General features: G+C 38.9%; 1 protein-coding gene across 1 annotated transcript in view; it reads right to left on the minus strand.

Moving 5' to 3' along the window:
- Positions 1–6,424: 6,424 nt before the first annotated feature.
- The window catches only part of LOC137979057 (putative lipid scramblase CLPTM1), a 15,717-nt gene continuing 7,072 nt past the window's right edge, over positions 6,425–15,069 (minus strand). Inside the window, exons 8-13 of the mRNA XM_068826224.1 lie at positions 14,445–14,538; positions 12,975–13,165; positions 11,571–11,666; positions 10,306–10,441; positions 10,024–10,191; positions 6,425–7,351 (exon numbers count right to left, since the gene is read on the minus strand). Coding sequence (XP_068682325.1) covers positions 7,155–7,351; positions 10,024–10,191; positions 10,306–10,441; positions 11,571–11,666; positions 12,975–13,165; positions 14,445–14,538 — 882 coding nt within the window. The 3' untranslated portion in view covers positions 6,425–7,154. The remainder of the gene's footprint in view (positions 7,352–10,023; positions 10,192–10,305; positions 10,442–11,570; positions 11,667–12,974; positions 13,166–14,444; positions 14,539–15,069) is intronic.

A 15,069-nucleotide genomic window follows, 5' to 3' on the forward strand; every position in this document is an offset into this window, starting at 1 on the left:
AGTTGGTCAGACGATCACCGCAAAAGTTTCACACCAGAACTGGTGCAAAGTTTCACAGCAAAAGCCATGGTCATAGTTGGTCAGACAATCACCGCAAAAGTTTCACACCAGAACTGGTGCAAAGTTTCACAGCAAAAGCCGTGGTCGTATGTGGTCAAACGATCACCGCAAAAGTTTCACACCAGAACTGGTGCAAAGTTTCACAGCAAAAGCCATGGTCGTAGTTGGTTAGACAATCACCGCAAAAGTTTCGCACCAGAACTGGTGCAAAGTTTCACAGCAAAAGCCATGGTCATTGTTGGTCAGACAATCACCGCAAAAGTTTCACACCAGAACTGGTGCAAAGTTTCACAGCAAAAGCCATGGTCGTAGTTGGTTAGACAATCACCGCAAAAGTTTCACACCAGAACTGGTGCAAAGTTTCACAGCAAAAGCCATGGTCATAGTTGGTCAGACAATCACCGCAAAAGTTTCACACCAGAACTGGTGCAAAGTTTCACAGCAAAAGCCATGGTCATAGTTGGTCAGACAATCACCGCAAAAGTTTCACACCAGAACTGGTGCAAAGTTTCACAGCAAAAGCATGGTCGTATGTTGTCAGACAATCACCGCAAAAGTTTCACACCAGAACTGGTGCAAAGTTTCACAGCAAAAGCCGTGGTCGTATGTGGTCAGACGATCACCGCAAAAGTTTCACACCAGAACTGGTGCAAAGTTTCACAGCAAAAGCCATGGTCGTAGTTGGTTAGACAATCACCGCAAAAGTTTCACACCAGAACTGGTGCAAAGTTTCACAGCAAAAGCCATGGTCGTATGTTGTCAGACAATCACCGCAAAAGTTTCGCACCAGAACTGGTGCAAAGTTTCACAGCAAAAGCCATGGTCGTAGTTGGTTAGACAATCACCGCAAAAGTTTCACACCAGAACTGGTGCAAAGTTTAAGATCAGAGAAAAGTTTACCGCGACTTTCTTATTACAGATTTATTAGATTTGACTTCAACAGTTTCAAGTTAAGCTTTAATTGCAATGGCACCAAATAAAACTTGACCGTTTGACTTTAACACCACACGGTGACACCAATCAGCAAAATGTAGATTTCATGAGTCAAAAGTGATGTGCACATTGCTTCGTACAAACGTAATCCGGTAGTGTTATTGCAAAGACTGGTTGAGGCATCTTAAAGTTCTGCCAAGATATTTGAAACCTGTAGAATGGAACGTATGAAAATAGTCAGATTTTTCAATAAGGACCACAAGGGCCTAGTATTGAATTGCGCTGTCATAAACTGTTTTCTTTTTAACACAGAGAATTAAAAAGGAACTCTCAAAATTTGTCAAGCAACCTCTCCCATAAACATCTTCTCCTACGTCTCGCAAAAAAAGATTTTGTTTAGTTTAAAATCACATTGCAGGCAAAGAACCTTAATTTTAAATCAGTTCTAAATAAGGTTTTCACACGTTCTCTTTTTCCTAATTCGCTTTGGTATTTTTGTTTATAAGCTTGAAACAGAGGTCTATCAAGGAAATAAAACAAGGTCACTGGGTTGAAATTCAAGACATAATGACCCAGTGATGACCTACTTTAGACGCAACAATGCATTTATTCAATAAACAGGAAATAAATGGGTTATTGTATTTAACACCTACGCGACCTTTACTGCCGGCGCACGTGATTCCCAACGAACAGTGTACCACGCCGACAGAAAATGAAGGATTGTATTCGGATGAAACTGAATGAGAAATTCCCGGGGGAAAGTGTCAGATGAGATTTCGTTAACCTGATATTTGCAACTTTCTTTGCCTTGTTATTCACACACATGTTTTGTCTATTCAGAAAGTGATTAGACTGCTCATGAAAAGTTCTTAATAAAAGCTGACACCATTCCTATTCAGCCCTTTGTGTTTGTTATTAGCTCAGTGTAGTTTCCCATATCTGCACTATTCCCCTTTTGTAACGCAAGCGTAAACAATAAGGAAATTTAAAATAAAAAGAGCCTGTCTATACTCGCGGACAAACTTTGAATTGTCTTGGCAAAACGCAAACCGAAATTTGCCCCCTGGCAATTTTTATTACCTAAGCCTACATACACACTAGAGACAATTTGTACTTTGCACTATTGGTCAATGAGGGATTTGTCTTTGCCTTATCATCATCATACGCGTAAAAAAATTATTACTTGATTGGCAACAAATGATTGACAAGAAAAACACTTCAATGTTTATATAGTCGACTTTATTCAGTTTTCACCTGGGGAAAATCTTGGTAGGCAGTCCCTCTGAAAAATTTCCACGAAATAATATAATTTTAGCGTACAGATGCTTAGGTAAATGCAAATGGAAAAGACACTGCAAAAAGTTAATACGTCTTTAAAAAAAGGAAAGCCAGAGATTGAAATTTACCGTCAAATACAATTCACGGCACAGACCTCAGTGAGCGTTGAAATGCCACATTTCAAGGGGAAACGTTGCTCTAACCTAAAGTAACAGTGAAAATGGACTCTCGATTTTGATGGGAAATTGGGTCTAGTACGCTTAAGAAGAACAAACATAAAATTTTCTTACCGAATGCGATCTTCAAAGATTAAAAAGATATCTGGCCATTAGCTCAACGCATTCGAAATGACCGCAATTGAACGACGTTTCCCGCCGCCCAAAGAAGCCGCGATCTACAGGATCTAAAGGGAGAGTGTGTTTAAACAAATCTTAGTTTTGAATTTCTTCCCCTAAAACAACGTAACAATGTTTTTAGCTTCTCGTCCCCTATGAAGCAAAACCTTACACTAAATGAGATATGTGCAGTATTAAAATTGTGACCATTGTCAAATAGTTCCAACGGAAAATTCCAGCTTGGCCAATTACAACCACTTGAAATGAGATTTGAATGTGTTCTGCTAATGTTGTGCATTATTCAACGGAAAGACTATGCGTCTTCTATCGGTAGAGAATTGTTTTGAAAAAAACATTTTCCAGAGGCGTTTCCTAAACTGACTAGATCAGAAAAAAAACGTAACATTTTGCTTACCTTAACTTTTGGCTGACTTCACAGAATCGACCAGTTGCCTGTAGCCGCTAACTAGACAAAAAAAACCTAACAATCTAACGAAGCAAGCAGGAGGTTTCTTCCAAGCTACAATAAGATAAATGTAAACCGAAAGCGAAACCAAGCAAACAATACGAAACCGCCAGCGTTGCTGTGCGCTCAAATGTGTGTTGAAACTATTTCACAGGGATTCACAGCATGAGATAAGCCTTGCTTTATTGCATAACTTAAAAATGACACACCCCAGTCAATAATTAGGAAAAAAGATATTGTACTGGCAAAATTGGCACGAGATCGCGTTTCACCTTTCTCGCGTGGCTTGATTTTCACACTCAATTAATTGCATGTTTCGCTCGCTCTACTATCCCGGGAAAGTGAGGAACTATTCAACGGTGCGAAGATAGATATATATTTTTTATAGTACGGTTACCACGAGAAAAACAAACTCTACAAACTAGAGATTTTTTTATCTAGCTAGGACCCGCGTTGCAACATAATTTCCCAGCAAGCGTGGTGGTTATAAAGACTTTCCAGCAAGTTAAGTAGCGAATGTTCAATTTCCCAGCCAGCGCAATTCTGCCCCGTAGAGCGGGTATTTTGCAGAGCGGCTCCGTTGGGTACTCCTGACCCGTACGTTGACATAGCCTCCAATTTTATTCACGGTGATAATATTCCACCACCACAGACTAGACTACCTTGTGCATGTGAGGAGAAGTACTGTAACCACTATAACAGCGTGCAACGACTTGACACAGAACGCAAGTGACATTGTGCTTGGGTTTTTAATTAAATATTTCGTTCAAAGTTTATATTAGAGCAAGCCTGTATGGAACAAATTTATTATCCAAACGACATTAAAAAAAACCTGTGGTATCCTTTCCGCCATTTCATGTCGTCAACTCTCCTGTGAGAACCAGGCTTTCATATTCTGATTTATATTTTCGGATTTGTGCAGGGACGTATACAAAACATGGACCGAAGTCCATGGACTACCTCTGTGGACCACCCTTCATTTTGCAAAAATCTGTAGACGAAAGAGGGAGGTGATGATCTTCACACTTATCTGGACAATTAAAACTGAATTGTCTCTAATTATAGACACCTGAAAAATTCAGGAGGCTTCAAAGGACTCAAAGGGATTCGAATCCATGAGCTCTGCGATGCCGGTGCAATGCTGGTGCAATGCTCTCCCAACTGAGCTTTGAAGCCACTCTGTTGGGAGACGGTCAATTTTTTGGGCTCATTTGACATTTGTTCCGGTAAAGGACTTGATGAATGAAATGAACTTATATTTGAAAAGCGTGTTACAGACGAATCCCTTTAGGTCCATTAAATACATGGTATAAGTGACTATAAAAGGCAATTGCTTAAATCAGTAACCCATAACTTGGAGCGAACAACAGCCCTATATTCCTGTCACGGCGTTTTCACATACCAGGATTTATTTTTGGATTGGATTTCCCGCTAACGAGACTTCTGCAGGAGCCCGATGACCAATCACAAGAAACTAACTTGAAGTCACAGAGTCACCTAACCGGAATGGTCTTTGTCTTTTTGCAAAAAAAGTAGTCTAAAAATAGATCGTACATGGGATCATGGTCTGTAAAAATACCGTGACATGGGCTTAGTATAGGAATTGTTCGCTCCTAGTCATGGACTCCCGCTTAAAGTGAGAGGATCACTTCTCTCTTTCGTCCGAAGATTTTTCTCCTTGTAATACCTATTGAATTTACAACATGAGGGGTGGTCCTCAGGGGTAGTCCATGGACCGGGTCCACAGGGGTGGTCCACGGACCTAGGGTCCATGTTTTGTATACGTCCTTTGTACAGTGTTATAATTGACTTTGACAGATTAAAAACAGAATGGCCAATATTCGAATGCTAAAGGAAGAACAAAGTACAGAACCGATAAAAAGGTAGATAAAACTAATTAAAGAGAATTTAAAGAACAAAAGAAATCCAGTGCTAATTGAGTCAGAATAGCGGATGGCATTTTCATCAAAAAGTACATAAATAAGAACATCGTCCGTCAGTTTTTAAATCTTGTAAAACACTATCAAAAATTTATAAATATTTTATTGATTTTCGGCAAAGATTATGTTTACGGTCCACCTATGCATGTTTCACTTTTTGTGACTGTAAATTATTTGATAATGGGCGGGTCTTGAACTACAATAACTTAAGCCCTGGCCAAACTATCGCGCAAAGTTTGATTGAAGGCTCCAACTTTGCTCGATCCAACATTGTTAGACCGTTTGGACGCCCATGTTGGAAGATGTTCGTCCACCAATACAATTTTTGTTCGATCAAATACTGATAGAGTTTGCTTTTGATCAAACATTACAACCAATAATTCTGTTCGACGCAGCAATGTTGCAGTGTTTTGCCGCTCTTCCAAGAAAGTTGTGTGCTGAATCGAGTCACGTGCGCGCTGCTAGCCAATTACGAATCGCTATCTTATTTTCAAGCCTAGGCCTCTAGCATCACTTGCAACAGAGATGGCGGACAAGAACCAAGGGGAGAAACCTTGATCAGGGAGTAGGAAGCAGGACCATGTCTGTGGGACACTTTTAACCTCCTTAATCATTATCGCTGGTTGGAGATGTCTGGTTTAATAGAGTTTAAAATTTTTGCAAATTGATCCGAGCTCACAATCATCATCTCCTAAACGCGGATGTATTTTGCAAAGAACATACCCTTTTCTACACGTTCTCTTAACCAGTCTTTGGTTTTTACTCGTTTGAACACGTTCTTTCCGTCCTCAAACAACGCAGTAGCATAACGCTACGCCATATTTCCAAATTTTGCGCCAACTTGAACTTTAATTGGATAGTGTTTTGCCACCACGTCCACATTTATATCCAACAATGTTGCATGTGGGATCCAACTTTGTTCGATAGTTTGGCCAGGGCTTTATAAATGACCAAAACGTGATTCGCATTCCTTCGCACTCTGACTGGTTCAATTTCGCGCCCTTTTTCAACCAATAACGGGGAAAAAAAACGAAAGCCAATCGCCAATTCTACTTTACTCGAAATTCCCTTAACACCACGCCCTTACAATACTAAGTGCTTTTAAGAACGTCCCTGTGCAACAGATACGAAACTGAGAAGACAGACTTTCAGGTCAAGATGTAGCAACTTCTTTGTGTTTTGCAACATGCCTTGAGTAACAAATTTCAAAACGATGACTTAGTGATTGTGTTTATTACCTGGAAATTTCAATAACTTTAATAGTGCCGCCTTGAGCAAACCATGCAAGAAAAGTCCAGTCAGATCTCGAAATTCTCGCAATTTACGAAATAAAGCGAATACAGTAAACATCCACATATAAGAACCTAGAATTTAAGAACCTGTTAGGCTAAAAATTTCATTTTAGACCACTCCCCCCCCCCCCCCCACCTTACAGAAGACCCAGTTTACCCACGGAAATTAAACAGATTCTTATTTTAGAAAATGACCTTGACATTTTAAGCGTCTGGAACAAATTTTAAACTGCACAGATCTTGTTGACAAATTGTGTTTCCATTGTTATGATTGAAATAGAAAGGTATCAGCCTCCTCATCAAAGGAAATCAGTCATACCACACATGTATCATAGAGTATATATCTTTTGTGAAAATAAGAACCAATTTAAGAACCTAGATAGCCTAAAAACTACTCTAAATACCATTCTTATAAGAACCTATTTAGCCTTACTTGGAAAAATCTAGATTCTTACATGTGGGTGTTTACTGTGCCTGAAGTAGGTCGGTCACGTCTACTTAACAACCAAGTGGAACCACCAGGCTGTTTGTAGCGTTCTATGGGTACATCGAGTAAATAATAGACAGTTTAAGCCGGTACGCGACCTACGTTTTTGAGCCACCGACGGAAACCAAATGAACATTTCACATACCAGGACGGTACCTAGTCTCTGGCAGTCTTTGAGAGTGAAAAGATACTTGCAATTTTAGTGGTAGTGTTGAGACTTGTTGAAAAGGAAAACGGCTCACGGTTGCCGTCCGGCGGCTTAAAAAAAAATCCCTAAGCTACTCACACCGTTTTCCGCTTAAATAGCTACGACTCTCGGCAAAGCCGATCTAAAACAACCTGGAGTAGTAGATGCATTTAAACCTAGTCATTCTTTTTATCCGCCACCGGCTCTGACGTGGGTGTGGTGGTACCATTTTCAATCGCCTTTGTTTCCTTCGGCTCTTGTTCAGCTGCAGCAACATTCTCTACAGTTTCACCGCTTGTACCAAATTCATTTACACGTTTAGGATCAATGGGGTAAATCCATCGCTGATACAAGGCAATGAAAAAGACGATGTCTGCAATAACAAAATTACAAAACCACTTAAAAACAGCTCTTCAAGCCAATGAATCCACCCAATCCAATAAAATGTGGCCATAATGCCCTTTTAAGATAGATCCTGTGTCAACTTTTAAATATAGAAATATTTTACGGCGCACAATAACTTCAAGGATGCGGCATACTACAAAAAATGATGCAGTCATTGTTACAAAATAAGTTTCACTCAAAGGAAACAAAAACTAGGGGTGCATTCTTTAGGGAATATCCTGGCTATTCTTATTCCGGATCAGGAATAACAGAATATACGGAATATCAATTCTCAAAAGAACGCAAATTATGAAAACGGAATATTTTTGGCGGAATGACCTGGGAACTTTTGTGTCTGGGCATGCGCCAGTTGAGTTGGCATGGCAACTGAAAAAGGAACACGAACACGAAATGTTGAAATATGGCCGTAAGTACAGGTTTATGGCGGTTTCCTTGATTTTTCGGTTTGCTTCATTTGCTTAAAACTGTAAGGGGGAAGATGACGAAGAATTTTTTGTACTTGTAAGTGCTTTGCGCAGTGGAAATGCGTTCCAATACGCTCTTCATCTTGATGTTGACTTAATTGAAAAAAGGTTCGTGGTTTTTGTACAAACCAATAAATGCCAACCTCATTTCTTTTGACCAGGCAAGGGCACTTTTTTTGAATAACACAAACTGACAGTTCTTTTTGTTCTAGCACCGGTAAAGAAACAGAACAGCTCTAGGCCAGCACACCCGCATCTACGGTCGAAACTTTGGGTCGCTAATTCCATTCAATTTTCAATCTTCAAGCCGCCGGCAGGCGACCGGCCGACCGCGTATCATTTCCCGCCAAAACTTTCCCAAAAGAACGCATATTCTGCCTATTCCGAGTGAACCATATTCCGGTCATTCAGTTCATTCTGCTTTCGGGAACAGAATAAACGGAATAGGTCCCAAAAGAACACGAATACCATCTATTCCGTGTATTCCTATTCTGGAATTGTACCAAAAGAAAGCGCCCTAGGTTTAACACCATCGTTAAGTTAAACTCACTTTGCAGGACACCTACGCGAAATTTTAAAAATGTCGTTTTGCCTTGGCGGCGGAAAACAATTCAAAAGTTGGTACACCAAACTATTGCATGGACAAAGAAAAAAAACAAAATGTTATTTCGAAAAGAAACGTTGTTTCTTATCTGAAATGGAGGGGAGAAAAAAAAGTTTATTATTTTAACACACTTGACGTTTCGAGTACCACGAATTTCTTTACGGTGCTCAATAGGCCTTTTTCGATATATTAAAATTCAGCTAAAAGGAGAGGTTTAGAGGACAAAGTCAAAGGAAAGTGGATGATATGCAAATATTTTTTACATTCATTCCAACCTGTTTCTATTGATTTTGTCCTACTGCCTCGCTATCAAGCTGAAAATGTGATATTTCGAAAATGGCATATGTTAAAGCGCACCTAAACTCGAATTTTTTTTTTGTTCCTGATATAAATCTCCCCATCCAAAGCAACCATGTATCACCATTGTTACCAGAATTTCGCTTTTTCTCTGCAGTGCAAGCCACATAAACTTGGCATTAAGACCCACGACCGTGGTGTGAGAGGCATGGGTCTATTCTCGATCTTACGTCACAAGCTGCTTTAAAAGAATAGGCCATTTCCGAGTTCATGTTTGCCTCCTCTTCAAAGCGAGTCTAAGTGCGAAGTTTTTCATGATAATTAGTTTGCTTTCATATGTAAAGTAGAACTAATTACCATCACAAAACATTTGGCACTTACATTCGCTTTGAAAAGGAGGCAGAAGTGAACTCGGAAATGGCCTATTTTTATTTAAAGTACTTTGTGACGTAAAATCGAGACTAGATCCATGCTCCTCAGATCACGGTCGTGGGTCCAAATTACTGCTAGTTTGGATAACTTTGCGCGTCTTGCCCGGCATTTTGAGGTAAGGATCGTTAACATGTTTGCTTTTGGGAGAAAGATCAACATTTGAGACTAAAAAAATTGACTTCAGGTCCTCTTTAACATATCAACTCAGTTGATAAACTCATTTTGGGGTTCCACTTCCCACCGATGCAGCACCAGTTTCTATAGGAACTAAATAATGGTAATTACTGAGTGGAGTGCAATTTGGTCTGAAATCATACGTGTGATTTGAAATCACAAGTATGATTTCAGACCAAAATTGCACTCCACGCAGTTCAATTACCACTTTATTATATCCATTTACAAATCACACAATTATTTAATGGTCCTAAAATAAAGGATTTTAGTCAGTACCAATATTTCATTGATCCAGGTGAGAACAAAAGTTTGATAGGTTACCTTAAACAAGCCTTGAAATCTGATTGGTTGTTTTGTTTCAGTCTTCTTTTCTCATTGGCTGCGGAAATGGTGTGATTTAGAGCAAATAAAATATTGCGATTTGGAACTCAATAAATCGCACTGCCGAGAGCCACTCAGATTGCAAGGATCACCTGTGATTTCTAAATGGATGTAATAGACCCCTTTATCCAATGAAAAAACACCTGACTAACAATGAAGTGTGATAACTTCGCCTTGTAAATTTAGGAAATAGAATCCAGCAAAGTTAAGCAAATCTCTGCCAATTAAATTATCTACAACCTCAGAGATATCAAAATTGTTATTGTTAATATTTCTATTTGTACTTACCATCTCTAAAACAACCAAGCCTGTAAAGAGTTGGCATTTTGATGACGAAAGCAAAGAGGTCATCAATAAATGTGTTGAGTGCTTTGTATGTCATCATGCGCCACGGCAAATGAGCCACTGATTTCATTTTATAATTGATAAACAGCTGTGGAGTCATCATGATGAATCCTACAAAACATGGTGGAAAAATGAGGAATACTGAAGCAAGGAGCCAAAAGTGACACTGACAATATATTCACTGACGTTCTATTGCGCGGCCCCACACCGTGCATGAGAACTTACCAAATGTTAAAAGAAATCCATAGAGCATGCTAAGAATCCAAGAGTACCAGCCCTTGTGTTCAACATACATCAGTGAATATACAGCGTAGCATATTAACAATGGAAACAGAGCCCATGACAAATATTTAAATGCCATCTACAAAGAGAGAAAGAAATCATGATTTAAACAATGGCGTTTGTAGTTGTTTTCATGTAAAAAAAAAAATTTTACCCAAAAGACTATGGACCACCTTAGATTAATGTTTCAAGATCTTTTTTGTCCTTTAATTGTTTTTTCTTAAAGTTGTGCCGCAGGAAGCATCAGATGGGTGACATTTGGTTAAAAGAGCAAACATTTCTTTTTAAATGATACTGTCCACATTTTACCAGTTTGTTGTCAAACTATGTAACCCTGTATATGTTGTAAAAGGTGGTTTGTAACTAAACTTGAGCAAAACCATTGCTCTAGAATGCAAAACAGGCTACCTGGGTTGATTTTTTTTGCTCATCAATACTCATGCTCAATCTTCCTATTTTTTAATAACTCTCAATACGTATGTTGGCTGACACGTTGCTGCTTGTCTGTTATGCATCGACCAACTCGTCGGTCAATGAGTTGGTTGGATTGGATACATTACTATTACCAGTAAGCCCTGCAAAAATAATTCACAATTATTCTACAAGGGCGCGCTGGCTGACACGTTGCTGCTTGTCTGTTATGCATCGACCAACTCGTCGGTCAATGAGTTGGTTGGATTGGATACATTACTATTACCAGTAAGCCCTGCCAAAATAATTCACAATTATTCTACAAGGGCGCGCTGGATACGAAGTGATAGATAACTGATGAGGCGTGTTAGCGCCAAGTTGGTTATAATCATTTTATATCCAGCAAGCCCAAGTGGAAAAATTATTGTTTTATCAAACACTCCATGGTGTTCCCAAGGGTAATATTGTCCACTAAAGCACCAATTTCTGCCTTGGTCTTTACCAGTCCAAAACGGCTTTTGTCTGCCATTTTTTCTCAGAGTTGCAAAAATGTTTCAGCTCGCTTTATTGCTGATGCATTCCTTGACCATATTAGGTCCAGCAGGTATATGAACTGATAGCCTTTGTTTGGCGAGCCAATGAAAATGCTGGAAATCTGATATCCATGGTTGAGTTTTTAATAAAATTTTATTATTATGATTATTTACCACTTAAATTCTAAAGAACTATTGGGCTGGTTTTAAGTTCAAAAAGCAGAAAGAAGACATGATCAAGTGAACAACAGAAAGTCACCTCACCATATCATATTGCTTCGTTTCTGATTCTGCATAGGTTTCTTTGTCAGTGATGGAAATTCTTGGTATAATACCAAACCAAAGGTTTTCTCTATCCAGCTATAAAATCAACAAGGATAAATATTACAATAATATCAATGAAAGGTCGATACAATTTTGGGAGCAGGAGCAGAGTACCGGTAGTGATGAAAGTCCCTGCCTCTTGCCAATGTAGCCATGTGGTTTTTGTACCCTGGAGGTGACATACCAGGTGAGGGCAGCATAATTATTTGCAGCAAAGGAAAAATGTAATTCAAGACATACATTTGAACTGTGGGAATGAAACAAGTTAAGTTCTGAGATCATTGCAATTACGAACGCTACTTTTAGCAGTAACAAAAGGAAAGCGTGAAAAATTCGGGCTTGAACGGATCCATGACCTCTGCGAAACCCGTACAGTGCTCTACTAACTGAGCTATCGAGCCAACTGTGAGCTGATCTTTTTTTTTGTGAGTGCGTAACTGAACCGGTCGATGATATGGCGAAGGAACAATGTATTAATTAATGACATACATTTCGGGGAGCTAACTAGAAAACCTATCGGTTCACTTAGCTCCCCAGCTCGTAACTTACTAGCAAACTAAAAGAAAAAAAACTAAAATGCTACCGAAACCTCATTAAGAATTTCAAATCAAATGTAAACAACAATATGAGCTGAATAAACATTATCATTATTATCATTATCATTTATTATCATTTGAACAGTGGGAATGAAACAAATTAAGTTTTGAGATCATAGAGTTATGAACGCTACTTTGAGCACACACATTTTTTTAGAGATGGGTGGCATTTGGTATGCACCCTTTCAACTTTCCTTCATATCACCACATTTGTAATGCCAATGGTCTTCACTCTCAAGACAAATTCATTGACAATAGTTGCCTAAGAATGAGATACGTCCACTCCCAGTTGCCATCATTGGCTGTGATATTCCCTTGTTTAAACTCCCTATCATCATACTTTATAATTCTGTAAAGTATCATTATGTACGATTATTAAAATTATTTCAAAGAGAAGACGCTTTTTGCAAAATATCGTGATTTGCAAGTGTCTCGCAGATCAATTATTTGAAAGGCTTCCGCAAATAATTGATCTGCTCGCCACTGACAAATCACAATATTTTGCTCAACCTCGTCCAATAATCCTTAATTATTCAATCAACTCTTTCTAGAAGTGAAATGCTCCAAAAGATATCATGCTTCTGTCCTTTCCTGTTGCCTTCTAAAAACTACTTCCCAACAATGAACAGCCTTTAAATACTATTATGACTTGGGAAAACAGTCTTGTTCAAAACTGCCTGAAATTAAATTTAAATAACTGGCCCAAATTAAATTTAAATAATTTGTAAATAATTATTGCCAAACTCACCTTAATATTTACAGCCTTGTTGATCTTCCAAATCTCAATTAAGAGTCCAATAAAACAACTGATTATGATAACAGTGTTGGTCTCATTATCCATGACATACAGAAGAACAATGACAGACTGGAACACATTGAAAAATACAGATCGTACAGACAAGCCTTCCAGAGTCTTGCGGCTTCGCCAAAATTGTATGTCTAAAGAGAGAACAAAAGAGAGCAAACTTGAGCATGACACCATTGATTTTTATGTTCACAACAAAACAACCAACTTTATTAATTTGCCTAATTCCTTATGGGAAAGGAATGTTTAGTCCAGACAAGTTGACAGCAAGAAATTTGCGAGAAGGGTTAAACTGTTGGGCCATGAAAAACTACTGAAGGGGAGTCTAACAATGGGCAAGAGCTTGCAGGCAGCAAGAGCCGAAACGCGTGGCAAGATTCACATGTACCAGCCTCAAACTGTCCTGCTGATTGCCTCTTTTGCCTCTTTCTGATTGGACGCAGTTAAACATTAATTATCGTTCAAAAATAACGGTGTCCAGTCAGAAAGGGGCAATCAGAAGGACAGTTTGAGGCTGGCAAGCGTGAATCTTGTCACACATTTCCAATGCTCAAAAGGTATGGAATTTTGATTTTTTTCGATGGCTATTTCCGGGTCATTGGGATGAATTTTCAAGCAATAAAGCCCCATTTACACGAGCAATTTTTCCTTGACAAGTTTTCCTTGACAAGGAAAAATTGCTCGTGTAGATGGGGAATAGTGGACAAATTTTCCTTGTCAAGGAAAATCTGGCATGCTAGCTTTTCCTTGACAAGGAAAAATTGTCAACGCTGAAATTTGCTCGTGTAGATGGACTACAAGGAAAATGTGACAAGGAAAACTTGTCATATTTTTCATTTACACTACCAAGGAAAACTTATCAAGGAAAACTTGCTAGTGTGTACAGTCGGCAAGTTTTCCTTGACAAGTGGACTTGTCAAGGAAAAATTGCACGTGTAAATGGGGCTTAAGTACAAGAAGAAGCGTGAATCTTTTGGCCATTCTCCTGCGAAGTATGAAAGTGGAGGAACGCGATTTTCTGGAAAAAATCGCCCCATTGCTGGAGCCGTTCAAAAGATACCTTCCACCCTCGTCCTTCTTTTAAGAGGCACAGTAAACAGCAAACTCTAAATCTTCAAAATCGCTCAAAATACCACAGTACACTGCAGGTAAGGTAATGCAACGTTTATTTAAAATTGGTCCATGCACATATTTATCGTAATCGCTACAGAAGAAGCAAAGGGTGAATCCAATACATTTATTTAAAAAATTACAAATGGTTACACAAACATATTGTGTGGGCTCCCTGTGATATCCATGGTAACTATGAGAAGTCACGGTACCACTGGACTGGTCTGTAGAACCCTTACCAAAGAGGATGGGTTTGAGGAGGCAAATTAAATTAATACAGAACAACTCTATGTTAAAACTCACCATTCTTGAAAGCCAAAAATTCAAAAACAGTGTGTACAAGAGTAACAATCATGGTTACGCCCAACAAATAAGGGTTAGTCTCCACCAAAGTCCTCTGAATCGAAAAAGGAAAGAACATATCAATTTTTGTGAAAATGAGGGAATTAAATTATTATTGTTATATTCAAGCCAATTCCACAAAGTTATTACTTTGGTATTTGTTTTTGATACTCAATTGAAAACCACTCTAAAACTGGCATGAGATTTTTAAACTAATCACCAAGCTTAATGATTCCAAGTTCGAGTGAGGCCTAACACTACTGTCAAGTTTTTTATTCCAAATTATTCCATCAGAGATCAACCCTAGTATTGGAATTGGGCCCACACAAGCACAGACCAGGGTGGGATTTGAACCCACGACCTTCGGATTAGATCACCGCTGCTCTACCGACTGAGCTACAAGGCCAGAACGGGAGCCAGCCGTGGGTATGTGAGATATTATTCACAAGGACAAATTAGGCTGATTTAGTTATTTTACTTTAACCACTTCATAACACAACACTTGCAATGATTTCCTCTCAAGATGTGGAAAGGTAATTTTTCTCAACTTCATCAACAACTGAGTTGTTCCCAGAGCTTCACTTAT

The sequence above is a fragment of the Montipora foliosa genome, chromosome 12 (assembly GCF_036669935.1).
Source record: "Montipora foliosa isolate CH-2021 chromosome 12, ASM3666993v2, whole genome shotgun sequence".
NCBI lineage: Eukaryota > Metazoa > Cnidaria > Anthozoa > Scleractinia > Acroporidae > Montipora > Montipora foliosa.